The 27,684-nt window shown below is 47.6% G+C and overlaps 1 protein-coding gene across 3 annotated transcripts; it reads right to left on the bottom strand.

Moving 5' to 3' along the window:
- Window positions 1-2: 2 nt before the first annotated feature.
- CDK12 (cyclin dependent kinase 12) lies at window positions 3-27,684 on the bottom strand. 3 transcript variants are annotated; one of them, XM_080369545.1, is made up of 14 exons: window positions 26,170-27,684; window positions 19,141-20,025; window positions 14,985-15,161; window positions 13,237-13,376; window positions 12,411-12,581; window positions 11,409-11,598; window positions 10,488-10,544; window positions 9,859-9,960; window positions 8,447-8,524; window positions 7,825-7,941; window positions 7,079-7,210; window positions 6,087-6,301; window positions 3,570-4,031; window positions 3-1,097 (listed from the first exon to the last, which is right to left on the bottom strand). In XM_080369545.1, the coding sequence occupies exons 1-14, from the start codon at window positions 27,219-27,221 to the stop codon at window positions 433-435; spliced, it is 4,443 nt and encodes a 1,480-aa protein (XP_080225671.1). In that variant the 5' UTR covers window positions 27,222-27,684; the 3' UTR covers window positions 3-432. The 3 variants fall into 3 exon arrangements, with proteins under 3 accessions (XP_080225671.1, XP_080225670.1, XP_080225672.1); XM_080369544.1 differs by having other exon boundaries at window positions 3-1,124; window positions 26,170-27,683; XM_080369546.1 differs by lacking the exon at window positions 3-1,097 and adding an exon at window positions 2,499-2,979 and having other exon boundaries at window positions 26,170-27,677.

The raw sequence follows: 27,684 nt of genomic DNA, 5'->3' as shown, positions 1-27,684 counted from the left end.
TATAATTTTTTTTTTTTTTATTTATATTTCCCTCTTCCCACATGGTTGGGTTTGTTTCATTCCTATTTTTAAATGATTCCCCCCCTCTCCGCTGGCTCAGGGCAGAAAGCTCACCACTGTTCGCGGTGGGTTTTGTTGGTGTGTGGGGTGGGTATTTTTTTTTTGTTTGTTTGTTTTTGTTTTGTTTGTTTTGCCACTAACCAAGCGCGAGAGGTTTTGGGCCAGCGAGCCCCCCAAGTGGGGAACCCTACAGCAAGTCCCGGGGTGCCCGCCAGCAGCCTAGCAAGAAATACAAGGGGGAGCTTTGCAGCAGCTGAAATGCGGACGAAACCTTGCTCTGGCAAAAAAAAAAAAAAAAAAAAAAAAAAAAATTAAAATAAAATAAAGAATCATGTCGCTAAAGGTGGAGAGGGGAGGGCGAAGGCGCAGCACTCAGTAAGGAACCCCCCTGCCCCGTCCCCCCCGCGGAGGCACTCTGCCGGGCCCACGGTACGCCTTCCCGTAAGAAGAAGTCGCCTGGGTTGGGGCACCCCAGCTGTGACCTGTTCCTGCCCCACTGGAACCGGCCGTCCCCGGTCCCAATTCGTTGTAATTTTGAATTTTGGCCTCTGGATGTACCAGCGTGTTGTTGCTCCCCTCGGCTTTCGTAAAAGATTGCCCAACCGAGTGTACGGCGACGGGGACCCTGGCGAAGCGGAGGTCCTGGTCCCCTGGAAACTGGACAGATCCTGTGCCCTGGTAATTGCTCGTCTCCCCAAGGTGGCTCATGGAGCCCAAGAAGGTCCTGCTTTTCCCCAGAGGCTGGGCAGAAGGTTCTAGTAGCGTCTGGCTCGAATTCAGCTCCTCGGCACTGAATCCCCCCTCCGAGCCCTCGGCGCTGTAAGTCCTGGAGGAGTGGGACCTGCCGTAGTCCGTGGCTCTCGGGGCTTGGTGGTCGTGGGGCGTGTGGCCGAGGGGCTCCGTGTCTTGCTGGGAAAAGAGCTGCAGCAGCGCAGCCGTCACGGCCGGGTTCAACTCTTGGGCTGCGCCGGAGAGATCTGCGCCTTCAGCCAGAGGCGGCGGTGGCGGTGGTCCGGGGGGCTCAGGGGGTCTCTTCTCTGGTGGGAGAATGCGAGGAGGACATGCTGTGGAAGGGTTACTTCTTTTAAACACCATCTTAAATATCACGCCAACAGATATAAATACATTTAGCCAAAAATCCAAACAAACAAACAAACCAACCAACCAAAAAAAACCCCCAACAAAACCCCCCAACCAAACAGCGTACCGAGAGTCTGCTCTCTTGGATGCGCCGGAAAAAAAGAGGCGAAGGGTTTTAAAAGCTGGAATTCACTGCAAGATCAACGCACACCTTCATTAACGCGTCCCCCCGTACTCCCCCCCGTCCCCCACGCACCCAACTTGTCACCGACAGCTTCCCCCTGACACATGGGCACCGGTGGAGGGGATTCCTGCTCTGGGATCAAAGGCTAACGCCGAGTGGGAGACAGATGTGGAGCCACCCAGATGTGGAGCCACACGACGGCACCGTTCCCCAAACGCGGCATCTCCCACCGCAGAGGGACACCGTGCCGTGCCGCTCCGGTACCCGGCTCGCTGCCAGCCAGGGAGCTGCACACTGATGGAGCATGGCCCTGATGTACTGGTTTACCAAAAAAAACCCCCAAACCCCACCAAACCAACCACCAAACAATATAAAACCATCACACGAAACCCCACAAAATCAACCCCCAACCCCAAATCCGTATGTCCCAGCTCCTGCCTGCACCCACGACGGGCTGAAGGGACTGGGGACACCCCGTCGTGTCCCCCCTCTGCTTCTTACCAGAGCCAGCCCCCCGCTTTGCCTGGGGTTCGATCCTTTTTTGTTTTTTGGTTTTTTTTTTTTTTTTTTTTTTTTTTTTTTTTGTATTTTTTTTTCTTTTTTTTTTACGAAGTATGTTGCCAGCACACACAGTCCAAAGCAATCTCAACCCACCAGTATTTGTGGGCAACACAGGGGAGCATGAGAAAATCCTTTTGCCCTCCCCCCCCCCCCCTCTCCCCCCAGCCCAAGACCTTGTGCCTCCAAGGCTTTCGGTTTCAAAAAGGACCCCTCCAAACAAGAAGAAAAGCCCCCTTCGCCCCCCCCCGCCCCCCCCCCCCCATCACCACGCTCTTACGACTTTGTCTTACAGCTTTTGAGCCACAGCAGGAAGAACAAAGCAGCCTGGTTAGGTTGGGGGGCGGGGGGGGATGGCCCCCCACCTTGCTAAAGCAAGAAGTGACACCGCGGAGGGGAGGACGCAGCTTCCCGTAGGACACGAGCTGCTCCCGGTGCCGGACTTTGCTCACAAACCCAGTCCTGACTCCTGCAGAGCAACACAACTGAACTGACTCCAGCTCCTTCATCGGCAAAAGGATGGGGCCACACGGTAATTAAAGTTATTATTGGCGATGACGTAAGAGGCCACGAACGTCTTGGTGGAATCAGATCCTCAAATCATTTGCAAAACTGGTTATTAAAAAGGTCAAACTTTATTGTGAAAACCAGTAGTCTTCCAGGACCACCCCTCCACCCGTATCAGTAAGTCCACTTTAAAACTAGATTGTATTTAAATCCAGAAAAAAAAAAAAAACAAAAACCAACAATCTTCAGGTAATTTTAAAGCCAAGCTGATTTGGGGACAGCATATCATTGAAAATAATTATAAACAAAGAACAACGTTATTGAATTGAATCTGCTCTACAATAACCTAGTTATCTTCCAGTACTAGGGCAAAAATAAAGAAAAAAAAATAAGGAGGAAAAAAAAAAAAAAAAAAAAAAGCACGATCACAACTGGCTCGTGGTGGGCGGGTGTGTTGAAGGCACGAGAACACAGCACGTTCAGCTACATTGCGGAGGAGTTGTGTATCGGGCCAAAAGAGGCTCCCTGGAGAGTCTGAGACATACTCAGGAGGCGCTTCTAGAATTTGGTGAGGTCGTCACAGGATGTTGCTAATAATTCAAGAAATCAACAGAAATAAAAAGACATGGAGACATTTACACTCACCTTGGGAAAGGAAATCCAAGAGTTCACCGACACAAGCGGGTTTTGGTTTTTTTGTTTTTTTTTTTTAAAAACATGCCTCTGGCTCGCTCTACGAGCCGTTTGTCTCAACTTCCGAAGTCACCGAATTTCAGGACCTCGTAAAACTACAGATAACCAGGCACACCGGAGCTGGATGCACAAGTTTGTTACGTACACAACTGCCACTACCCCTCCCTTCCAGCACTCTCTCCAGTATTTCAGTCCTCACGTTCTTTAAAATCATCTCTGCACATTTATTTTTATTTGCTTGGGGTGTTTTGTTTTTTTTTTTTTTTTTGGTTGTTGCTGGGTTGTGGGTTTGGATTTTTTTTTTTTTTTTTTAAAGAGGGCAGGAAGGGAACAGTGAAAGAGAAAGTTGGGACAAACAATAAGATGGGAAAATCCGCAGAGATTCGATGTCCTGATATGGACTTCTAGGCCCTCAGAGGGAATATTTCGATTGTTCGAACAAGTGCACGGCATCCAAGATGCACAAGCCACGGTCGTGATTATTTACCTGTACTTTCCTCCGGATGCATTGTCGGGGTTTTCCTTGGCCCCCGTTGCTCACTGCTCTTCTCCCCGTTGCTCTCCTCCAGCGCGATAACAGGTTCCTGGCTCTTCATCAGCTGACTCAGCAGAACGGCCAGCACGTTCTGCATATCTCCCTGAGCACTGGCTGTTTCTGGAGTCGCCTGCTCCTCCGGTAGCTGGGCCTCCGCGGGTGGCTCTTCTATGGCTTCCTCTGCCGCCGCTGCCGCCGCCGCCGCCGCCTGAGACTCATGCTGCTGAGTCGTGGCTTCTGTCAGAGCGTTGATGGACTGGTTGAGAGCCTCCAGCTGCTGCTGCATCTCTGGGTTAGAGTGTACGTTCAACAGCTGGGCCATCTGTGGGACACTCAGATCAGTCTGGCTCTGCAGCAAGTTCAGTAAAACAGCGAGTTCGCTCTGGTTCAGCTGCTGGGTGATGTCTCCAAGGCCTGCAGGAAACACAAGCAGCGTCACAGGAAGGTTAGGCAAAGCTCCGTCACATCGGTTCGTCATCATGACACCGCACGCCCCAACGAACATCTCTTCTTCACATCCCTGGGGACCAGGGGAAGGCAAGGGGGCTCCAGGAGGAGGATTCCGGGAGAGTTTTCTCCGATTTCCAGCATCTTGCCCCCTCCAGACTGCGATCTGCTCTGAACAGCACTGCAGCAGCACCCCGTGGTACTGCGCACACACTGCACTCACCCAAGGCTACAGCTGGGTACCACTCCGCTCCGTGCCCCCTCAAATCCACCAACATCACTACACCCACGGCTGCTTCTTCAAAGCACTGAGCCAAACCTCCCGTTCCTCGGATGGCCAACCCCGGGCACCCCAAGAATCAGGCTGGGGAGACCAAGGACACCACCAGTTATGGCAGTGAGTCTTGAGGATGGGTGATGGAGATAGAAATCCTCAGCCCGTTCCAGCAGCAGCCGTCGGAGCAGCAGGTCTGACAGCAGCTCAGCCCCTCCCGAGGTCTCTGCAGATCAAAAGTTCTCCCTCCCCCACTGGCAAGCAGGTTTCCCCCACTGGCAAGCAGGTTTCCCCCACTGGCAAGCAGGTTTCCCCCACTGGCAAGCAGGTTTCCCCCACTGGCAAGCAGGTTTCCCCCACTGGCAAGCAGGTTTCCCCCACTGGCAAGCAGGTTTCCCCCACTGGCAAGCAGGTTTCCCCCACTGGCAAGCAGGTTTCCCCCACTGGCAAGCAGGTTTCCCCCACTGGCAAGCAGGTTTCCCCCACTGGCAAGCAGGTTTCCCCCACTGGCAAGCAGGTTTCCCCCACTGGCAAGCAGGTTTCCCCCACTGGCAAGCAGGTTTCCCAGGATGGAGCTAAGCTGCTGTTTGGGATGGATGAAGGGTGTGTTCCACTGACGCAGCAAAAGAAATTAGGTCAAGCAGAAGGCAATTCCTCGCTGAAAGCTGGCCTGGGCTCACAGGGGACTCTGCGCTGACCTGCAAGTATCCAGGTTAATCTAAATACAGCCCTCGAGTGGCACCACGCTGGAGCAGAGCCTCCCGAGTGACAAGTGACAAGGGTGCCCCTTCACCCTACCACTGACCTTGCAAGTCAAACAGCTGGGGAAAAAGGGCGAAAAGGTTTCGGTTTAGAAGCTTAATTTTCAATTCCTCTTGCTGGTAGGCAACTAAGAACGCGACACTCACTTTTCTCAGCTGTTTGTTAAGCTAACCACCACCTTTTCTCCATCTGCCATGTTTCACTGAACACATAGATTGTACATTCCCTGGAGCAAGAACCGTCTTCCTTCTAACTTGTCAGTACAACATTTGACACAAAGGAAGCTTTAGCTCCTATCTGCGTTGGTATAAGGCCTCTACAGAACAATCAGCGTGGCCTGGGCAGCTTTGTGGATCCCTGCATTCCCAGGAACCAAAATACCTCCCCTCCAACTATTTTCTACACGCAGGAAGGTTGGTCACAGTTTTGGAAATAGCGCACAGGTCCTGGTCCCACGAATCTTTATGACCAAGGGAACTTTTCTGCAACAAGCTAAGTGCAATAATGTACACTTTTGCCCACGAGCCTCTAGCCTGTTACATCCCATGCCTGATCTGTACAGAACTTTATCAACCAGATCAAACTCCAGTTCATCTGCACGCCCTGGCTGTACCTTTCAGTCTATTTTCTGTTACTTCACTGGCTTAAGCGACTCAATGACTCCTTTCACCATTCTCTGCAAGAGCATGTTTCAGAACCAATAATATAACTCATGGAACAGATTCACAGTCATCTCATCAGTGAGTGACTTCTGAAGACCAGCCAGAACGCTCTGCAGCCAATAGTTTTCACAGCAGAGGGGAAAAAAAAAAAATCCCTCAAAAAGGAAAAAAAAATAAAGTCAGGCTAGAAAGAGTGCCCTTTCTGTAAAAAGAAGAGGTGAAAGAACCAGACTGGCTTGAAAATAGACATAAACCTCCCACACCCAGACCAGAGAGAGGTAACACATCAGGAAGAGCCTTTTACAGACCAAGCAGGGCACTGACCTACTGCATCTCCAGTGCCAGACTCTGTTTTGAGCTGGGCAGGCTGTGGGTGCACAGGACTGCTGTTGTTTTTGACAGTGTCTGTGCTTGTAACAGAGGTAGTTTCTTTCCGAGAAACTTTTGATAACGGTGGCTCCTCCACTGCGATCCCGCTTTGCCGCTGCCGTCGGCGTTTCTTGCTCCACAGCTCGTGGCAATCCTGCCAGTGGGGAAGGCTGGAAGAGAAGAACACTCAGTAGTTAAGAAACAAGGCAAGAAAACCAATTTAATCCTCAAAGACCACAGGAAGTTATTAGAATAAGAGAAGCACAGATATTTCTCTGACTGCAACCATATTGTTAAATCAAGAAGGGGCAAGTCCTAGATTGGGAAAGGCAGCATAACTGCATGTGAATAATTTAATTTGCACTGGGATCAGACCCCTGAACGGACTGGGTTTGCTACAATGCACACAAGCCTCGAGTCTGCTGAGCTTGGAGAGCGTGGTGGTCCTAAGAAAGCAGAGCTGCCTTCAGTAACACTGCTGGAAACTGGAATCTCAAAAGCTACTGCCACACTCGCACGCAAAGCAGCCAGAGCAGAGTTTCACAATCCGCTTGATTGGAGCGGGAGAGAAGAGCTGCAGTGTGACACTGCTCAACAGCCACTCTTCTAGTCAATTAACAAGCAGCATAAATGAGGCCTGGCCAGTTCTCCACGGCACAGAGGACAAGGATATGCCACGTGCTACTCTCGTGTGCCTTGAGTTTTAAAACACCTTACAGGCTGGTTTTATAAAGCTCACTTTAATGCTTGTTATCAGGCAGAAAACACCAGCACAGGAAAAGCTATTTGCTCAGCCATATGACCAAATACAAGGGCAGGGTGTGAGAAAAGAACCCAGAAATCTTAATTCTGACCAAAAAAAAACCCCAAGGCCAAGCCAGTGGCTCCTTCCCAAAGCTCATTAGCGAAGAGCCCACTTGCAGTGGTGGATGCCAGCTGGAACTTACTCTGGAGGTGCCATTTTGCTGAGGTCAACATCCTTAAGGAAGTCACTCTGCAGGGCCTGTTCTGCTGTGCAGCGCTTGCCGGGGTCTAGCGTCAGCATGTGGTCCAGCAGGTCGAGAGCAGATGAAGGAATGCTGCGCAGAGAGTTGGAAACATGGCTGAGTTAAGGGGTTGTTCTGAACAGGGGGAGAAACCCGTTCCCGGAGAGACACCTCCAGCCTAAGAGAAATCCACGCAGTCAAAATGTATTACTACGTGACCCAGCAGCTCCGACACCAACAGAACGGGCACCAGATACGCAAGATTTTCAGTCTAATTGTTGCCATTTATGAGAAGCAACTCTAGTACAAATCCCACAGGATTATCAGGCGGTTATAGTCTCCCCTCAGAGAGCACGTCTCTGAAGTCAGACAGCCTCAGCACGGGGAGAACACCGCACTGCCAAGCGTGCTTCCCAGCGCAGACCCTAGCTAGGAGGGTCACAAGTACGCACAGGCAGGGGACCCCTTCCCCCACAAGGCACCTGGGGCCGATCACGTACTTAGAAAGGGGTCAGCGACCCCATTCCAGCCTTCCCCCGATGGGAGAAGCCCCCCGGGCGAGGGCTGCCCAAGGGCAGAAGGTAAGAAGGGGAAGAACTGTTTTATCCTGCTGGATGGACTAGAGCCCAAAGGATAGCAGATGAGTCGCACAACGTAACAGAAGAGCGTAACCCCCCCCAAGGCCCTTCTCTTCTAACAAAACTCACAAGGAGAACTCCTCACGCAGGCGCCTTCGGTATTGCTTCTTCGGTTTCATAGTGTTGAAGTAGGGTAACTTGATGACATCTGGCCACACCGCTGGACAGGGGCTCCCACAGAGCCGGCTGAGAACGAGAAAAGCAGGAGTATGATCAGCAGGTGGAACGCAGCCAGGAGGAGAAGAGTCACCAACCCCGGTGAAAACGTTTCCTTTCTAAGCCACTTACTGTACCAATAACCTAGGTCTGGGCACACTTTAATGGAAATTAGATAACCCTCAGGTTAAAAAAAAAAATAAAAATCAGTATCAGGAAGAGGAAAAATGCTTACCCGGAGTTTATAAACCACCCAGCACAATGAATTTCCAGCACGAGATGTAATTTAGGTTCGTGATTTTTGCAGTCAACTAACAGCAAAGTTTACTGAGGCTGCATACATTAGCAGCCACACACTCGACGGTAGGCAGGAACATTTAAACGCCTAACTCTTCACATTTTTGCATTTACAGTCACTTGCTGGTCCTATTTTGCAGGCAGGTTGGAGAAAGAGGGCTCTTCTAACACAGAGACTGTGTGCACGAGCAGTTTCTCCGGTACCTCTTCTCATAGGCATGCATGTGCAATGCTTTACCTGATTAATTCAAGCTGAGCCAGTTCCAGATTGGCTTGAAAAATAGGCTTCTTTGTAAACAGTTCCCCGAGGATACAGCTGGAAAGAGGAAAAGCAAGAGGTCATGACAGCAGACCCTTGGGATGATCATTTGAACACTGCAGCATTTCTGTTCAGAAGCAGGTTTGCCTGAGGAGAGTGATTTGCATCAGGGCTTGTAGTTGAGAACTGACAAACTAACCTATGTGTACAGAGTCACCAATTCTACGCAGCTGGGAAATAACATTCACTAGTACACTGGTTAACGTGTCACAGGCTTCACGCTTTAACTCTTTGCAGGGAAAGGAGGACGTGTCAGTACCACGACAAGAAAAAACAGCTAGGCATCTCATTTTCCTCCCGGTTCAGCCCGTTTATCTTTTTAACTTTAGAAATATCTGCTGGCCCAAACGATCCTCAGCTGCCAAGTAGCTTAGTGTTTGCCATTGCCAAGCACGGGATATAGCCTTGTACACGCACACATTTGTGCGGCTGGAAGGGAAAGAAGAGAAGGAGGGAGGGGACAGCTCTGACTCATTCAGACATTAACATCTATCCTTAAATCTTCCGACAGGAATGACAATCAGCACCGAATATAGCCGTGGGCTGACACAGGCACCTGTCTGCTGGAACTGGGCTAACCCCACAGGGCACAGGACACCCAACAGCCACTGGACCTCACGGCCAGGGTTTCCAGAAGTCATTAGCAGGGCTTGACTTTTAGAAACCTGGATTGTTTGCCTACTAAGCTCTGATGAAAGTTGACCTGTGAATATCACGACGGGAAGTATGCGCTTTGGGAAATCCAGTCCCGCTTCGGAATGCTGAATCCTCGAGTCTGTGGTTCTAAACCACTTGGAAAACTTTCCATCTTTATGGCTGAACTGCCCAGACTCCTCCCGTTCAGGAGGCTCACTATACCACCAGAAACCAAAACCATCTACTTTGAAGTGTTTCCTAGATGCAGCTGAAAAATTTGGTGACAAACAGAGCCATCTGAAGAGCTCACAGAAAACCTCTCTATTAGGTCATTAAAACCATCCACTGAAGCCATGACCAGCACTTGTCACCCCTTCTGATCTTAGTGGCACATCATGATCAAAGGCAGGTTGGTTTGGCTTTTAAATAGTGAGAACAGGCACTTTTTATGCTCTCACATCAATAGAGGAGTTTTGCCTAAATGGTATAGTTTTAGTTTAGGTGACACACACCTATTTTCTCAAAGCACAGAATTTTGGAAGTATTCCTATACTACCATAACACTCTGCCTAGCTGGAAGAGATACAGCTTCAGAAACTGGCACGAGTCAGAGAACACCTTCCATTAGAACTGTTTTCTTTGTGTGCCGATGTTTGGAGCCGAAACACGACAAAAGATACAAACCAGGCACTTACCCACAGCTCCACACATCTATGGCTGGTGTGTAACGCTCCTCACCTAGCAGCAATTCTGGAGGTCGATACCATAACGTAATGACTTTGTTTGTGTATGGACGGCTGAAATGCAAGACACAAACATAACCTGGATGACAAGAGCCACAAAACCCTTACAAAGTCTAATTTTTACTTCCAAATCACGGTGCTGGGCAAGTAAGTAGCAGCAGCGGGCTTTCAAGTGCCTAGGCTTCCACAGCACCTGCCTGAGTTAAATAAAATCTGTGGCTAGCAGCTTTACAGGTTAAGTTATAGGTACCCAAGCTGAAAAATCCTGACCTGCAACAGGCAGCAGCAGGCTGCCATGACTGAATACTGGCGGATCTCAGAGCAAAACATGGTCCATGGCAGGCCCATGGCAAGCAGAGATGATCCTTTGGTTCCTTATCAGCCGGTTTGTCTAACGAAAAACTCTTAACACCAGCTAGGAGTGTATTTTCCCAAGAGCTGGAGCTGCATTATACCACTTGCACTGGAAATCATTTCTCAGGCAATGCCTGAGTCCAAGGGAAGGGACTATGTGGATACTAAGGGAGCTCATCCCGCCCATGTGAGCCGTTTCCCCCTTCCTCCACCCCATTACACCTCACCTCTCCTCTGAGCTGTAGAGTCGGGCGAGTCCAAAATCTGCAAGTTTGATTTGCCCACTGAAAGACAAAAAACAGTCGCTGGTTTGAATCACAGCTGGGCTCACGTGCTGCAAAGCAGTAAAAGGTAAGGAAATCCCCCCCCTAAAACAGCAACGCTTGCAGTAATTGCTTTTGGATATGCCAGTCTTAATTTTCCAGATCCTCTTTAATACTTCAAAGAAACAGTCTCAACTCTATCACAAACCCCATGTCCCAGAGAAATTTTTTAGATGGATATCCAGACTCGTGGATGCAATTACACGCAGTATCATTCTCACAGGCTCCAAGTTTTCTTGCGGGTATCCAGATAAAGACTTGAGAATTAACAGCAAAGGAATAATCGTTATGTATTCTGTGAAGAACTACGTTACTGCCAAACACGGCTATCTAGAGAAGGAAGAGCATTCATGGAGAACTGCTGCTTCCTACCTTAACCCTCAATGGTTTCTCTGCATACAGGCACTTCCAATAAACAGTATTTTTGCCAAAATACCACGGAGACCAAGTGTACACAGAGAACCATTTACTTCAAGTCAACATGAAAGAAAGTGAACTGTAAGGAGCTGCAGAACAGCGAGCAGAGAGCCTCACGTGGGGAGGCTGCTACCAACTGCAAGTTAAGTAGAAGGTTGTTAGGGCAGTTCAACCCTTGCAGCAAGAGCTGTGCTCACAGCCAGCAGCAGCACCCAGGAAAGCCACTGCTTAATTATAACCATTCGTTACACCACTGGTGGAAGCCTGCAGGTTCGTATTCCTGCAGCGGATCAACACCTCCTGTTCCTAAGCACACTCAAGGTGAAGGTAACCACCGTGCGCTTGCAGCTGAACCCAGGGGGAGCGCAGGGAAGAGCCTGGACAGAAGCATATCTACTCCCAGGTTACCTGTTGTTCAATAAGATGTTGGAGCACTTGATATCTCGATGAAGGAAATTCTTTTTGTGACAATAATCCAGCCCCTCCATTAACTGTTTCATGAAAGACTTGATATGGTCCTCTGAGAAATGTACCAAGCCAGATTCTAGCAGCCCCATTAGGTCATGGTCCATGTACTCAAACACAAGGTAAAAGGCACCTGATATAATAAAGAAACAATTGAAGACAAGAGAAGAAAGACAAAGGAGTAATGAAAGATTCAATTGTTGAAATATGCTTTTTTTGCACTCTTGAGTGTGTTGGCTGGTGTTTTATTTAACACAGGCTTGTGATATTTAGGACTTACTGGGCATCCTAGAAGATTTTAGTTCCCTCCTCCCGCAAGGGAAAAGAACCCAAAACTACTTATTAGCCTCTCTAACGCATCAAGCTGACATCTGAAATTAAAATATGCCCCTCAAATAAATTCCTTTGAAATCCTGGTCGTGTTTACCTGTTCTGTTTTTCCTTTCAAGCTAGTTTATTGAAAAGACTACAGCTATGCATAGCCTGAACCGATGGTTGTGCTGTTCCCTTCGTACTCATGGAAGGCAAAGCCCCAAACAAAAGCTAGTGGGATGTGAGAACACCCTGCCTCCACAGTGAGAGGGGACAGAAAACTTTTCTTCACACTATTACTAAGTCTGTTGTCGCTAATCAGCATTAAAGGTGACCCCATAAAAGCTTTTTTTAATATATTTTTTAAAAAAGACTGCTCTTTTACAACTCTACAGGAATGCAATGCATCCTTTTAAGCCTGTGTCTAACTCTGCTCTGCAGTGTGACAACTCATTTTAACTGGAATCTATCCTTTGATGTAAGGCCAAACTTGCTGGAACCATGCATCAAGGAGGAATGCAAAAAAAAGACAGTCTACAGAGTTTAGATTTTCAATTTTACGCTAAGAAATAACAAACGGAATTGCATCACCTCTTTGGCTAATCAAAACCACACCCCGCAGCAAGTAGTTACCTTTGTCCTTCTTGAAATCCAGTGCATCTTGTTTGTCCGTGACAATTTCCTTCATGTTTACAACACTGCGGTGGATCAGCTGCCGAAGGATTTTGATCTCGCGGATGGCCGTGATGGGGAAACCTTCCTTTTCATTGTCCAGTCGCACCTTCTTGAGAGCCACCAATTCACCTGCCAGAACAAGCCAGCGTCAAAAGCCTCCGCACGCATCGCTGCTAACAGCTCCGCGGGTTTCCAGGGGGAAGCTGAGAGTAGCCACGAGCGTAGTCAACGTCCACCACGGAACAGCGGAGACAGCTTTAGTTACCATCCTACTCATTTTTTGTCAGAAGTTATCACACCAACAACTCGAGACAGATGACACCAGTGCTCCTCCTAATCTGCTTCAGTAGAAAGTCACTCAAGCGAACGTAAATTGACCCTGGAAACCGCTCCAGTCTCTTTCACGAGCTCTGCTACAATAAAGTCTGACAAAGGCACGTTTAAAAAGCAGGTGCTTGGCTGGCATCTATGCCTGCCACAGCTATACCTGCCATGACCATTTCACCCCGTGTCAAATCGTATGCGCAGGACACACGATTTCACAGGCAGAGAGGGCAGCTCAGCACTACCTTCGTTAGGATTTCAGAGCTTCTGTTCTTTTGGCCCTTTTGGAAACACCTGATCCAAATGCTTTCTTTCCAGGGCTGGAGCCATTTCTAGTTCTACAGGTATCAGTCATTAACTGGCAATACCACTAACACCGGAACGGGTTTTCAAGCAGCACACCCACGGTAACAAGGCCTTCAAGAAGCGGAGTCAACCTGAAGCCACTTGGCTTCCTTACCTGTATCCTTGTCCTTGGCTTTGTACACCTGCCCGTACGTCCCTTCTCCGATAATTCCAATGATATCAAACTTGTCCACGCAACGCTTCCCCCAGTCGCTTTCCGTCTGTCTCCTTTCCCCATACCGAGGACAACAGATTCTGGAAGAGGGAACAGGACTGTGAGACACCCAGGTGCTCCACCTCACCCCCCCATCCCTCAAACGAGTGCCTATTCGACTGTTTTAAGCTGTATCCTAAAAAAACCCAAAACAAACAAAAAGCAAAGCTCAGGCACCCTGCCTTAACGCTCCTAAGCAACTGAGTGTTCAGTAGTTTAATGAATCATGCTACGGAATCTCAACTGCTCCAGATAACAGGCACTGCCAGAGGAATATTATCCTTCTATTTCATTCGGATACTAAAGCCAGAGCGCTCTATCAGATCTTTTCCCTTCAGTTATGCATTTATCAGCTGCAGACAGCTAACGAGCAAGACGTTCTTCCTCCTGGGGAAATAAGGAGTGCAAAGAGGGGGGAAGACAAGCAGAATTGATATTACACCACCTCATTTCCACACACTTGGAGGTGGCAGAAGCATTTTGCTGTAGCCTACACCTGGGGTACGCAGTTAGCTACACAGATTTCTATAAAGATCTCATTACGTACTTTGAGAGTAGCCTGAAAGAGAACCAAACCAGTATATCTTTATCTAAAACATACCAAGGAATTTTGCTAGTAGGAAAAAAAAAAAAAAAAATCAGTGTTTGGAATCTTTTGCAGGAAACTGGACATTTGATTTTTATTTGAAAGAAAGTATAGCTAGCACTCCGTGTACAAAATGCCAAGGGAACTTGCTCCCTTGACAATCGCATAAATTTTATCAGGGGAAGTTCTGCATGCCTTGCAACACGAGCAATACTTCAATCACGCATGCAGAAAAGGTGTGTGCATCCTATTTGAAAGGACCAACTTCTAGCAGCACCAAGAGCTTTACACAGGGATTCTCATCAGAGGGTTTCTTTGGCCTGCAGGCACAGCTAAATCAAAAGACGAGAGAGCTTTCAAGGGTAGATGTGGCTGGCGATCGAGTACGACACGCTCCAGCAATTTTACCATTTAAATGGTCAGAGGGGAAGACAACAGAATCCATCACAGCTTCAGTACAGAGCCTGAACCATTGTCTCCATTGGGTGCACAATTTCCACAGCCTCTTCTTCTTCCCAAACTGCTGTACTGTTAATTCTCAAATAGACGGGGGAAGCGGCCTTCAGCTGTGAGTGGTCCCGACACGAAACAACCCACAGCAAACAACACACCATCAAAAAATTCAGAAGTACATAGGAAACAACACACCATCAAAAAATTCAGAAATACAAATTTCTTTTCTCCATGTTTCACTTCCCGCAATAAAGACAGCACTCAAACAAGTCTGAGGACAAAAGAATTTTGATACGACTGAACTAAATCTGGCTAAAGATTTATAAGTAAGTGCACATTAAGTGTTCTCCTCATCCAATAAATGGTGGGGAGGCTGCTGAGAGCTGGCAAAGCAGCTGCCAGATTCAATTTCAAAATCTGCTGCACTTTCAGCAGCTCCATCTCCACGCAGAGCGTAGGGTGTGCAGTCAGCTCGTCTAGGAGCGCAGCAGGACACACTGAAACCTAAAGCTTTGGAAACCTCGACTGACATCTGTGTGAAGAAACAGAAAACCTCACAACTTAAAAAAGCCAAAAAAAAAAAAAAAAAAAAGAAGAAAACCAGCCTTACTTTGGTCTCTTTTTGAACGGTTGCTGAGGTGGTGTGGCTGCCTTTGGTTCCGGGGAGTCAGGAGGAGATGGATCCCCTCCAGGGAGCTCTGGAGGGAGCGGGAGGTCCGTGAGTAAGTGTCGTGGTCTCTGCTCTCTATCTTTCTTCACAGGTTTTGGAGGAAGAATCTCTTTTGGACTAAACTCCGAAAAGTTAATACAATACAAAAGTCAGACTTAACAGCCAATTAGCAAACAAAAAAAGCCTACTGTAGGACAACAGCTCTCTATCTGAGAACCCCAAGTTAAGAGCCCAAGTTTAACTGCCAAAATTAACCAAGTATAAAACAAAACAGCCTTAAGTTTTACAATGATAATACACCAGGAGAGAAAAGTGTTCGGCTTGAATGCACTGGCTTCAAATGAACACATAACTCTGCAACTAGAACTTGCTCAATTTGCACAAATAAGTAGTTATATTCTGAGTTTCCTGTAAGACAGTTCAGGTTGTCAGCCAGCACCTACTTTCCGACCCTTACTTCCTCTATTTAGTCCATTTATCATAATGAAACTAAACGCATGACTTGTTAAGGACCACTATAAATATGAACGCAGAACTAAATCTCTTTACGTAAGTAACTTTTAGCTACTTAGCAAGGACTGAAATATAGCTCTGACTTGTGGATATTCCCGAGAATCCAAAAGTTGAGTTTTGTTTTGAAAATCAAATCACCAATGGCATCAGAAGCTTGGTTTAAACTGGCAAGAGTCTCATAAACAGAGCCTGACTTGTCTTATATATGCAGCAGGGAGAATTCCTAGGTCTGAATAGCCAGGAATTCTTCTCCACGCAAATCTCCATGTCACCAGGAAAAGAAAAAGATTAAGAGATGCGAACAACGTTCCCAGGTCTGTTTTTAGGGCAGCCAGCAGGAGGTTTGCTGTTTGTCAGCATCACCAGGTCTAACGCTTAGCACAGAGAGCTCCATATAAATGAACTGATGGAAGTAGGTCATTTTCCCAATTTTTTTTATTAGACACCGCCTAATCTGCACAACAATCTCTTGTGAAATATAGGTAAGAAACAAGCGAGACAAAAAAAAGGAGACTATGCTGGCAGTGAGCTCTGACATCTGTAAAAGATGGGGGAAAACAATCTTATTCCACTGCTAAGCAGCCACGGAACTAATTGCACGTCACAGCTGCCTAGAGCTCTGGAGGAAAGCGCTTGCTGACAGGTGCTATCACCAGCGGTACATATCCTAGAAATACCAGAAGGGAGAGAGCTGTACGGGCTGAAGCTCACTCCCCATTAATTGCTGATTCTTAATGTGCAGAGCAACGCCCAGCTGGGTCACTTCACCAAGGCAGAATCCGTGCTAAAGCTCCGAAGAGGTTTCTCCAAGCAAGACCTGGACAGCCAGGACCTACAGCCACACGTGGGAGGCAGGAGACTTTGCTCCAACTGAGCGGATCAGCCAGGTTTGGCTTTCTTTACAGCTTTCACATGTGTTTGAAGCATTGATCTAGTGTCCAGCTCTTACAGATTCAACGTTCACAGCAATAAAAAAAAAAAAAAAAAAAAAGCAAAAAAGCAGTTTCTGTGACTGTTTCATCCACTTCTATTTGGCAATTCATTTGTTCCTGACAGTATTTTAAATATTTCATATATACACTAAGCTTGGGCTCTAGTGACCCTGACAAAATGATTCAGCCTTCTTCCAGACACATATCAAAAAAAACCTTATTTGCAAGGCTTTCTTGGGAAGGGCAAAGGTGGGTTTGTAGGTTTAACCTGAAGATGCCCAGCCTTTCACCAAATCCCTTCTCCCTTGTACCAAACAGTTAACCATTTTCTTGCCAACACAGTTATCTGTGCTTAGTATGGCCACTTATGTATTTATTTGCATGTCAGTAATAGTGCTACTAGAAGGTTATTGTAATTTCAATTACCTCCAGAAGGTCTGGACATTTCACCAGGCCTTTCTTTCAAAGTGAGAAAGCCAAACAGACCTTTCGGAGTCACCCAAGCAGAAAAATGACAAAGTGTGAACGCCATGTGCCGAACAAAGGCTCCTAGAAGCTACCTCCCTTCTCCCCCTCCCCTAAAATCGCAGAAATGCCATCAGCCAGATCTGCATTTTTCACTAGGTTAGTGCTGTGTACAGGCAACCACGTGTTCCCAGGGTCCTAAGCAATCTACGTGACTTCTGAGTGTAACAAACACGTAAAAAAGTTTGTATCACTTGCTTCTAAACAGCTTTTTTCCTCTCCTCACTGCTACACCTCCTGCTAGGTGAAGCGACCCACAGTGCACCTCGACTGCTGTGAAGTCTGAAAGCATTATAGACAGATGATAAATCTCGAGGGTTCAGAAGCATCAAGAAAGGTTAAAGAGTCTCTAATTGAATGAGGCATGTTTTGTACTTGGACACTTCAAAGCACATCTCCAAATCCTGTGCCTACCATGGTCTCAGAGCTGGAACTTTCTCCCAGTCTCAGCCCATGAAAACAGAAATCTACCTAGAAAGATATTGATCATGAACACAAAGGCAGTTGATTAAGAGTGAGCTTCAGCACTCAAGTCAGTGCCATATGCAACTGCCACTAGACCCAGCAAAATGAAGCGGGATTTCCCATTCTTTTATTGGGAAAAAGTCACTATAAACCCATTCACTAAGCTTAGCAACCAGCTGCATTATCGCCCACGCTCCTAAGTTCATAGTGATGGCAGAGAGAAAACACTTTTACAAAACTAAGCCACACCTGGGTGGTAGAAAAGAGCTCTAGGTGTGAGTGGCCAGAGAAATAAAACACAGTATTTGCAAGACAGTTTCTGTGTTTGGAAATAAAGCAATACAGCAGCAAAATCTTGCTTAGACTGGCATCTGAGCTGGGAAAAACCTGGAGCCTGCTAAAGCTACTGCTCATCACAGATACATTTAAACTAAACAGGTGTTTGCTGAACAACATTACACAGCTTAGGAAGGGCAACAAACACACACAAGCCTAACTTTTATGTTGATCACAGTGACAACATAACCCTAATTTACATCGACACCAGGACAAACCATGAAAATCAATTAAACAAATCAGAACACGTAACATACTGTGCTCACTTCAACCACAGGGTCGTTATATCGTCATAACTATCGTGTAACATACTATTCAATAAAACCCACGCTTTACTAACCAATGAGATTCCAACCATCGCTAAAGATGTACTAGGTAAGATACAGAAGTTGTTGGGGAACTACAGGCTAAGCAGATCAAGTATAAAAAAAAAGATGTATCAGTGATGACCTGACATTAACAGTGCTACAACATACTAACAGCTAAAAAAAAAGGGGGAGTGGGTGGGGTGGCGAGGGGGCAGATTTGGTTTTCTTCTCTTCCTCCCCAAAAAAAAGAAAACCCTTGCAGGAAGGTTTTTCAGACCAGTTCATATTAGAAGCCAAGACCACCACTGGCCAAGACCCAGAGCAGCGAGAGCTACAACTACAGGACAGAATTAAGGTCACATGCTTTGATTAGAAATACTAGAAAACAAAGTTGAAGTAGGTGCAGTTTCACTCTTTCATGTTTAAACTCTTTCAAACAAACATTACCTACTTCTTAAGTAATACGAATTGTATTACTTAACAATTACTTAAGTTAATCCAACACCATTTTTTACATGCGGGCACTGCCTGCATGTTCTATGGCTTTGGAACACAAATAGCTCTGCTTTGTGTTCTTGTATCAGAATTGTTAAGCTCTTCCCTGTTACTTAAGTAAAGGTTTTGGAGGAATGAAAAAAAAGAAAAAAATTCAAAATAGGCCTATGCAAATGGCTGCAATGCAAAAGGGTGCATAAATCCCGATCCATGTTTCATTACCATAATAAATATGAACAAGGAGTGATGTGAAACCTTCACTAATCAACATTAGAACAGCAGCCGCAGCTCTCTTTCTCACTGAGATAAGATGTAACTACCTACACAGGATCATAAAAGTCTCCACGTACACCTGACAAGGGCAAAACCACAAATGGCTGTGCAATAAGGCACTTATACCAGCAGCATAGTCTTCACCGTACTCTGCAGGATAAGCTAGTAACTGTCAAACTAACCAAAAGAATCTGTTTATTTCAACGTTTGGCTTTGAAATGCAAACAGGATGCTCTTGTGTGACCTTACCTATCCAAGTCATCTTCCCCAACTAAAATAGGGGGGAGCGGAAGCGGAGGCAATGTTGAAGTTTTCAGGTGTGGGATAGCAGCCGTCACAGACACTTGTGTTTTTGTAGCGACTTGGACAGAGGACTGAGAGTTCACCTGAGAGGATAAAGTAGACGTCCTTGGGTGGGAAGAAGATGGCAAAGACGTTGGGGCTGAAGTAGGGACCTGAACGGGAGTCGGTTGGGATGGTGGCAAAGGTGGAACAGCAGGTGATGGAGGCAAAGGTGGCAACGGCGGAGCTGGAGGCGGTGGCGTGGTTGTCGGCAGAGGTGGTGGAGGTGATTTTATTGAGGGTAGTGGGGGTGGAATCTCCTTCTCTGCTGTGTCTGTCTCTTTCGGAGATAGGAGGTCCTCTACCACTGCTACAGGCTTCAAGTCTTTTGTTCCCGTCTGTTTTGACTCTCTAACTGGAACAGGGTGTTTCCTCTCAGAGTTCTCCTCTGCCTTGATTTTTGTTGTCTCTGCAGGGGCTTTAGTCTCTGCATTCGTATACAGTAAATTAACTAATTCCGTATCTGAAGATGATTTTTCAGACTTAGCAGTTTTGACGACCTTTTTAGATTCTGTTCCGGGCTCCTTCAGTTCAGCTAAGCTGTTCTCCTTTCTAGACAGGAAAACAGGTGAGCCCTTCGCCTCCTTGCCATCCACCTTGGCTGCAGCTGCTGCCGCCGCCGCTCGCTCCTTTTTCTTCCTGCTGAGTTCTGCCCCGAGACTGGAGTTCAGCGGGAGCCTTGTCGGTGATATACTGGAATGGCGACTGCGTGACCCAGACCTCTGCTTTTTACTGTGAGATGATGAGTGTCTTGAATACCCAGGACTTCGGCTTCGGGACTTCACAGACTTCCTGCAGAGAGAAAGGGGAGAAGATAAACGAAACAAAGCATTTCTCGAGCTCTGAGCTACTCACCAACATCAACAGCTCTCTTTGAAAAGAATTTGAATCCATTATTTGTCAGCTAAGTTCAGAGAGTCCATAACACCTGTCAGGAAAAGACACTAAAGCTACTGAAAAGAGTTTATCGACTAAAGCAGTACAAATTTCAGGTCATCATCCAACCTTCTCCCTGTGCCAGGACTACCCTGACAATCACACTGTTACGACAGAAACGAAGTATCAAGATGGGACAAGCCTCCAGGCAGAGGCGAGATCACAGATGCATCCACTAAACAGAAGACTTCAGTCGAGAGGTTGAGCTGGCAGTTTACAAATCTTCCACAATAATTATGCACAACTTTAAAGGAAACAACGGATAAAATATGACTAGCCCTCACGGGAATGCTGCCTCAGGAAACCTCTCACTTCAAGCTAAATTTTCCCTCTGTTTTTTTTTTTTTACTATGATCAGAAATCAAATCTGCTATATTGCGATTCAGGAGAAGGGCAGGGGGAACAACCCAGGAATTTTAATTCTGTTTGAGGTATGTTCTGAAGGTCTCAGTCTTCCTCTGCAGTAAATGGGCTCTCAATTAGGTACATACGCAGAAATAAAAAACACACACAAAATCTGCGTTGTGATACAAGCAACAAGCAAGGCAGGAAACACCTCATGCCACTGGGGTACACCACGAGCACAGGGTGAAACTAGTCAGAAGACAGCAGTAACCAGAAGTTCAGTGGAGACCTATGTGGAAAAAAGATAAAAAACCATAAAATGGAACTGGAAATTGGTGCTTCCAGTGTCCACGTCAAAATTACAGGCAAGACAGAACTGTTGCCTCCACTTTGGGAGGAACTAGGACGCCGCAGGTTAAGGGACACGATGCTTTAACTGTACACGTGGGCTCTGACGGGTTTAGAAGCTGCGTGAGCCAACAGGAAAACAAAAACCATTGGGATCAGACCCTGCAAACACTGTAATAGAAGCTATGCTTGAAGTTTATTTTTATTCTGTGATTTATTACTCAGAACATATCTGGTTTTGAAAATACGAAATTCTCTCAAAACCTAGCTCCACAGCAGATAGAAAAACCACCTCACTGCAAGCAGGTTTAAGCACAGTAGGTGCTGGCTCGCTTGTAATCGTACTCAGAAGGTAATTAACAACAAGGTCTAAACTGTTTATAGCGCTACACAAATGTAACATTATCCTGAGACAACAAATGTCTGGAAAATAAACTAGAGAACCAAGACAGCCTAATGGGAAGTTCCTCACGGACACCAGCAGCACCTTCAGGGATGGACAGACCTCTGCCTGCACGGTGGCGGAGTTTCACACAACCCTCTTCCCCTGCTACTCCAAGCACAAGCACGCTGCCCTCTCCCTAGTAAGTACAACCCCAAACCTCGTGCTAACAGCGGTCAAAGAACACCTCAGCTGTAGGTAGCCCTTACCTTTAGACTTACAGAATAAATATACAACCAGGAGGAAAAAAAAAAAAATTAAAACAAAAGGTGTCATCTGAAGCCACTCAACTATTTTCCTCTTTAACGCACTGCTCTGTAATGGGAACGCCGCTTCAGGGTCATCTCTTTTTCCAAGGTTTCTCCTTAATGAATTAACGGTCTCGGACACAGTCTACCCTTTGGATAGCAGTTCACCTGCCACATCCCAGTGCAACACTGCCAGGAGCTGAAAAAGCAGTTCTGTTTTCACTGTGCTCCAAGACATTTGCAGGCTAAGGAAAACATTCCTAATGAATCCCGTAGGACCTAGTTTACTGCAACCACAAAGTTTTGGGGTTAGCATTCCCTATCGCTGTTCTTTCAGGATAGACTGTTTCAGGTGCTGCAATACCCTGTTTCCTGCTCCCTGTCTCACATCCTCCTGCAACAGTGACTCCAATACGACTGGTTGCAGAGCAACATTCTCAACAAAATTGCTTGGCAGATCTGATCGAAAGCAAATTTCTCCCAAAGTCCAATTTTAACCTCATTTTTAATAACGTTACCTAGAAATGCAGCCACCAAAGACACCTGCGTAGAGACAAACAAGGGAAAGATAACTGCTGGAGGAAGTGGTGGGGTGCACGGACAGGACCCTCTTACGCAAGGGTTGCTGCAGAAGTTGCAGCAGCACTTCCAAGAGCAGGGGGTGATCCCCTGCCTTCCATCAGCAAATACACCCGTCCTCTGTTCCACCAGGACTAAACCCACTTATTCCTTCCCCGTGGCCTTCTCCTCTCCACAGGCACCACTCACACCTTTTTCTCTTCTGTTGCCTAATGATAATTACCTATAGTTGTTAGAGCGCTGTAGTTTCTTAAGCCCATTTTGCAGCTCAGTGTTTACAGCTTCTTTGTTAGACCTGGAAAAGGCACCGCATCCAGCAGCTTGTCTGCTTTCCCAGCTCTATCAACACAAGCAGTAATAATCACTCTGCAACAAATATTACCTTGTATCATTAAACCATCAACAGCCCCACCACGACCACAGTGCTTGTGGAGGGGTGGCCTTCCACAGCAACACTTGCTTTTATCACTGTTGGATAACTCAAAAAAAAAAAAAAAAAAAAAAAAAAAAAGATGCAGTAAGACAGAAGATGCACAGGCTTTCTGAAGACTCTTCCATGCCCTGGAACAATCTTTTCATGCCTTTAGCAGCAGCCAGTTAGTTAGCACTTTCACCCTCCATGTGTGTTAAGGCAACACTCTCTAACTTACTCGCTTCGCTAAGATTATCAGGGGTGGGCGGGGGGCAGTTCGGTCTCACATGCAGTTCTTTTTCTGGATAGAAATGCTCCGGGGTTAAAAAACACCTTGTCGTCTCTCTAGCACAGGAAATTAGAAATGTAAGATACTAACCATGACAACTGTGAATTAACATAAAGAAGTCAGAGACGATGGCTCATCTAGAAAATCCAAATAAAAAAAAGCATTACTCAATTAATTTAACTGATACGATCAGAAGATTAGAACGGTCTTTGGAGGAGGGAATGCTAGAACCCTCCAGACCTCCTCATGCTGAAAACGACCACAGCTAATAGCTATTAGTAGAGGTGACCCTGAATCAAGTTGGCAGAACAAAGCCCCACATCCACATACTTCCACATTATCCACTAGACAAACTCCTAGGACTGCCTACAGATATTTTTATTTTTATTGCCTACAGTATTTTATCTGCTCCAAGTCACACCAGATGTTAAGAGTACAGTGGGAACTAGTAACTGGGAAGCCTGACTGAGTGCCCCGTGTTCTAATTGCTCAGGAAACAAGCTCAAACAGAAGGCTAAAGTTTCTTATTTATGAATGCCCAACGACCTTTTGCCACGGCAAGAATCTGCGTAACAGTGGCCACTACTACAGCACGTGCACGCACTCACACTTAGCAGCTATACTTAGTACAGAGCACAACCCACCTTCAGCAAGCTGAAGGACTCTGGAATTTCTTCTTCTAGTTTTAGCTGCAACGACAACAGTTGCTACAAGGAATGGCAAGCCACATCTGTTATTTTCCCTGCTGACCAAATCATCCTCATTTCCTCCTAAATTGAAAGCAAGTTGTTTTGCACAGCCATTTGAAATGCAAACATTCTGTATATTCTCCAATCAGCACAGCACATTGATTCAGTTTCCTAACACTGTGTTTTAGACATGGGAGATTAAAGAAAACACAGAATGCGCTAAAAAAAACCCCACCCCAGAACACAAACTGGATCGTCGGTAGTGGAAATACTTCAGTGTCCCAGAAAAGCCTGTGTTACCTCCTCTGAAGAATTTAAGCCACAGTCAGATGCTCGCTGCCTAAGTGAGCGTGCCAGTTAAAGATGTTTTCTCTCCAAAAGTGTTCTGGCCCCTCCACAGGAGCCAACAGAAGAGGTCACGCCGTTGCTCCCCAGCTACTCCAGTGCAAAGTCAGCTGCTTCCATTTACACACTCATCTGCAGCAGATGAACCAAAGCTGGCAAGGAAGGCTCAGGCCAACCCACTCCTCCAGGTGAGCTCCTCCTGAACTGCCGTCAGCAGAGGGGCAGCCCCACCACGGGCTGCTGGAGCAGGCATTAGGCCATCAACTTCCACCGACTGCAAGCTCAGTGAAGCAAAACTAATGTATGAATTATAACTTACAATTTGCCTAACATAGGTAAAATGCATTAAATCCCCCTCTGTCCCTTTACTAAAATCGCTTCAGATGGATGTTTTCTGAAGGTGTAATCCATGGCTTCTGTTCTGCTTTAAAAGAATACGTAACAGAGTAAATTATCTGCCCAGAAAAGAGTAGCAGGTTATCAACTGAAGTCAGAGATTCAAAGAATTCAGTACAAGCTGAGCGTAAACAGTAAGTAACCTTTGGAATCTATTTTGGTTTGGGGTCCAGCATTTTGTCAGTGAGTCAAAGACGCCCTTAAAAAGTTTCTTATGCGAGTATGGAAGTTCAGGGAAGCAGCACAAAGTCCCTCAAAGTTGCTCCCATAATTAAGATGAGGAAAATGTAACTGCTTGATCTCTCAAATCAGAAGTAACTAGCCATTTACAGAAAAAGTAAGCTTCTCCTGGGAAGTGGAGTAACCTGGGGGAAAAAAAACCCCACCTCTTAGTATACTGCTCCCATTTCCACATGGTTTCTCCCTGGTTAGAGCTGAACATGGACATTTAACAGGTGCCATAATACACAATTATATCATGAATTATACATATATTTTCTACTACTGTATTCTTACTCTTCCAAAAGTATTAGGAAATAACATGTAAGAGCAACGCCACCAGGGCAAAAAGGACTGAAGGGATGGAGAAGTAAAGCAGCAAGGACTATCCCTCAGAACCTCCCAGGTGTACGCAGAGAAAACAGGGCAGAGGAGAAACAGCCTGAAGGAAATTTTCACTATGTAAAATCACAGCAGAAATAAGTAGATTTTACGTAACATCTTCCAGGGTGCTAAAACCAACACACCTCTCTCGCAGCAAGGACAAAGGCACTATTTCAAGCCCACTATGGAAGACGGTATTCCTGAAGTTAAGAGAAGAGCTCTAGCAACAAAGGCCAAATTCCAAAAGCCCCGCGTTCTTTGGGAACTGCTGATCGCATAAATGCGCTCTGGAGGCAGCCTCTTCGCACACAGCTCCTGTTTGGACCAGAGGATGCAGCACAGCTAACACAGCGCAGAGCATTTCTATAGCGATTACATTCCAGGTCACATCTTAATTGCCATGGAGCTACAACCAAAGCTCCCCAGCACCCATGGTGACAACTGGAAACTCACTTAACATAAACTGAAGCTAGAAAAGAAGAATCAACATTAGACTATGTATTCGTGCATGTAACAGGATGATTAAGGAACAGCTGAAATAAAACACACAGAACTACCTTCAAATATTATTTGCCTTCTGTAGCAAGGTTACTGACTAAAGAAAAGAAAAAAAAAAAGTATAGTTAAGCAAAAATACAGCTGGTTCCTACTTGCCCTTCCAGAATGCCCCCATTTCAGAATGGAAGCAAGAAACTCTAGTACTGATAAAAGAAAGTTTAGGCTATAAAGATGGAGTTTACGTGTGGTCATCTCTAATTCAAGGAAAAAAAAAAGAAAAGCTAAGTCAGTTCAGAAAGAGCAAGATACACTCAAAAGAAGTGAAAAAGCGTGATCAAGTCCCCACACATTGCAACCAGACAGAAAGGCTTCCAGAAATAGGTGAAAACATTCTCCCTGGCTGAACTGCTCACCAGGGAAGCACACCAGATCCCGCACCAGGAGCTCCGTTGGCTCCATCTCCCTTCAGAGCGCAACCCTCCCCACAAGCCCTGGCCCTCCTGCGGGGGCCACCTCCAGAGGTGGGTGTAATTTAATCCCAGGAGCTCATCCAGCCCTAGGCCTCTCTGCTGACAGCCAACATGGACGCTGCCTACCACCAGTCAGGGAGATGTTTTCCAGAGTGTGACCACCACTTTAAAGGTAACTGCCACGAACCCAACCAAAGGGATTTCCCCCAAATCACTCTGCAGCCAACTTAGGCAGCTGGTGACCTGGGCCCCAGCAAGATGCGGAAGGGGGTTAACCCCTCCCATGGCCAGAGCCACCCCGACCACTTCCCCATTCCCCAGGGCAAGAGCACACACCTGGCAATGGGACTTCGGCTCACAGAGCGCTTGGTGGCAAAAGGGCTGCTGGAGCGCCGGCGGCCGTAAGGGCTGGGTGACCTTCCGCTGTACGACCCGCTGCCTCGCTCGTAGCTCGAGGAACGCCTCCTGTTATAGGGGCTTATGGACCTCTGCCGCCGGCTGTAAGGGCTGGGAGAGCGCGTGTTCGACTGGTAAGCCACGGGCTCCTTGTAGGGTGGGCTGATTGACTGTCGGCGCGAGGAGCCGCCGGGGCTCTTCCTGTAGGGATCGTAGTTACTGGATGTGTGAGAGCGGGGAGGGCTGAGGTCGTACTCCTGGATGTAGGAGGCTCCTGAGGGGCTGTCGTCCAATTTCGGGCTGTCAGACCATTTTCTGTGAGGACTTCTGGATTTCCGCTTCGGACTGTCAATTGTTTTGTAACTTTTTGGAGCATCCCTTTTCCGATGGCTTTTGCTGCGCTCTTTGTGGCTGGACTTGAGCTCTCGGTCCTTCCTGGATTTCTCCTTGTGCGCCTTGGCCGACCGAGACTCCTTGTTGCTACTCTTCGAGGACAGGGACTTGGGGTGCTCGTCGCTCTCAAGGAGTCTCTTGGAGGATCCCGATATTCTCTCCTTGGTGGACCCGGACCTGCTGGATGCCTCCAGGCTCTTTTCTAACTTCCTCTCTTTTTCTGCCTGTTTGCTCTTCATCAGCTCACGCACGCGCTTGTGCTGGTGGTGCCGGTGCTTCTGTATCCTCTCGCTCCTGTCGGCTTTCCTCTCCTCATTCTCCCTCCTGTCCAGCTTGAGGGCCACATCATCGGAGAAGGTATCCGAATCCGAACTGATATCATCGTACTCCACCAGCGGCTTGATCATCGCACCCAAGGGTGCCGCCGTCTCCTGGGCTGCCAGCGGTGACTCCTTGGAGTGCCTGGACTTATGCCTCTTGTGCCTGGAGGCCAGCCGGTGCCTCTCCTTGCTGTTTGAGCTGCCGCTGCCAGGCGCGTGCTGCAGGGACCCCCCGCCGCCCCCGTCCTTCTTGCCCCCATGTCTCTCCGGGTTTGGCATTCCTCCTCCACTGTGCTCGAGAGAGGGGAGGGGGGGAATCCTCCAAAACCCCCAAACTTCAAACTTGCTCAGCGCCCGCTCCTGGCACCATTCACGCCGGCCTCGGCCCTCCCTGCCGCCAACACCCCCTCCTACATGGGGAGCGGGGCAGGGAGCGCGGGCCCGCGGCGGCTGGAGGCCCCGCAGGAGGCGGAAGGGGAGCGGGGAGGGGGCGGGGGGGGCAGGAACCGGGAGGGGAGGGGGAAGGGCACCGGCCTCACCGCCTCATCCGAGGGGCCCAGGCCCGGAGGGCAGCGCCGCCGCGGGGGCGCCCCGGGAAGGCGGGGCCTGGGCCCGCGATCCCTCCCCACCCCCTCAGCACCGGGCTGCCGGGCCCCGAGCGGATCCCTCAGCCGGAAGGGCCCACCGGGCACCGCCGCCGCCCGCGCCCCCCCGGCCCGGCCCGGCCCGCCGCGCCCCGCCG

Source organism: Falco punctatus, assembly GCF_963210335.1.
Source record: "Falco punctatus genome assembly, chromosome: 19".
In the NCBI taxonomy this organism is placed as follows: Eukaryota; Metazoa; Chordata; class Aves; order Falconiformes; family Falconidae; genus Falco; species Falco punctatus.
The sequence above is the reverse complement of the archived record's forward strand: the minus strand, read 5'-3'. Positions and strand labels throughout refer to the sequence as shown.

Coding starts and splice junctions, on each gene's coding strand:
- CDK12 (XM_080369544.1), bottom strand. CDS start 27,221: ATGCCAAACCCGGAGAGACATGGGGGCAAGAAGGACGGGGGCGGCGGG. Junction 12,582..13,236: donor AGCCAAGGACAAGGATACAG/GTAAGGAAGCCA, acceptor TTGTTCTGGCAG/GTGAATTGGTGGCTCTCAAG. Junction 9,961..10,487: donor CTCTACAGCTCAGAGGAGAG/GTGAGGTGTAAT, acceptor CTTGCATTTCAG/CCGTCCATACACAAACAAAG.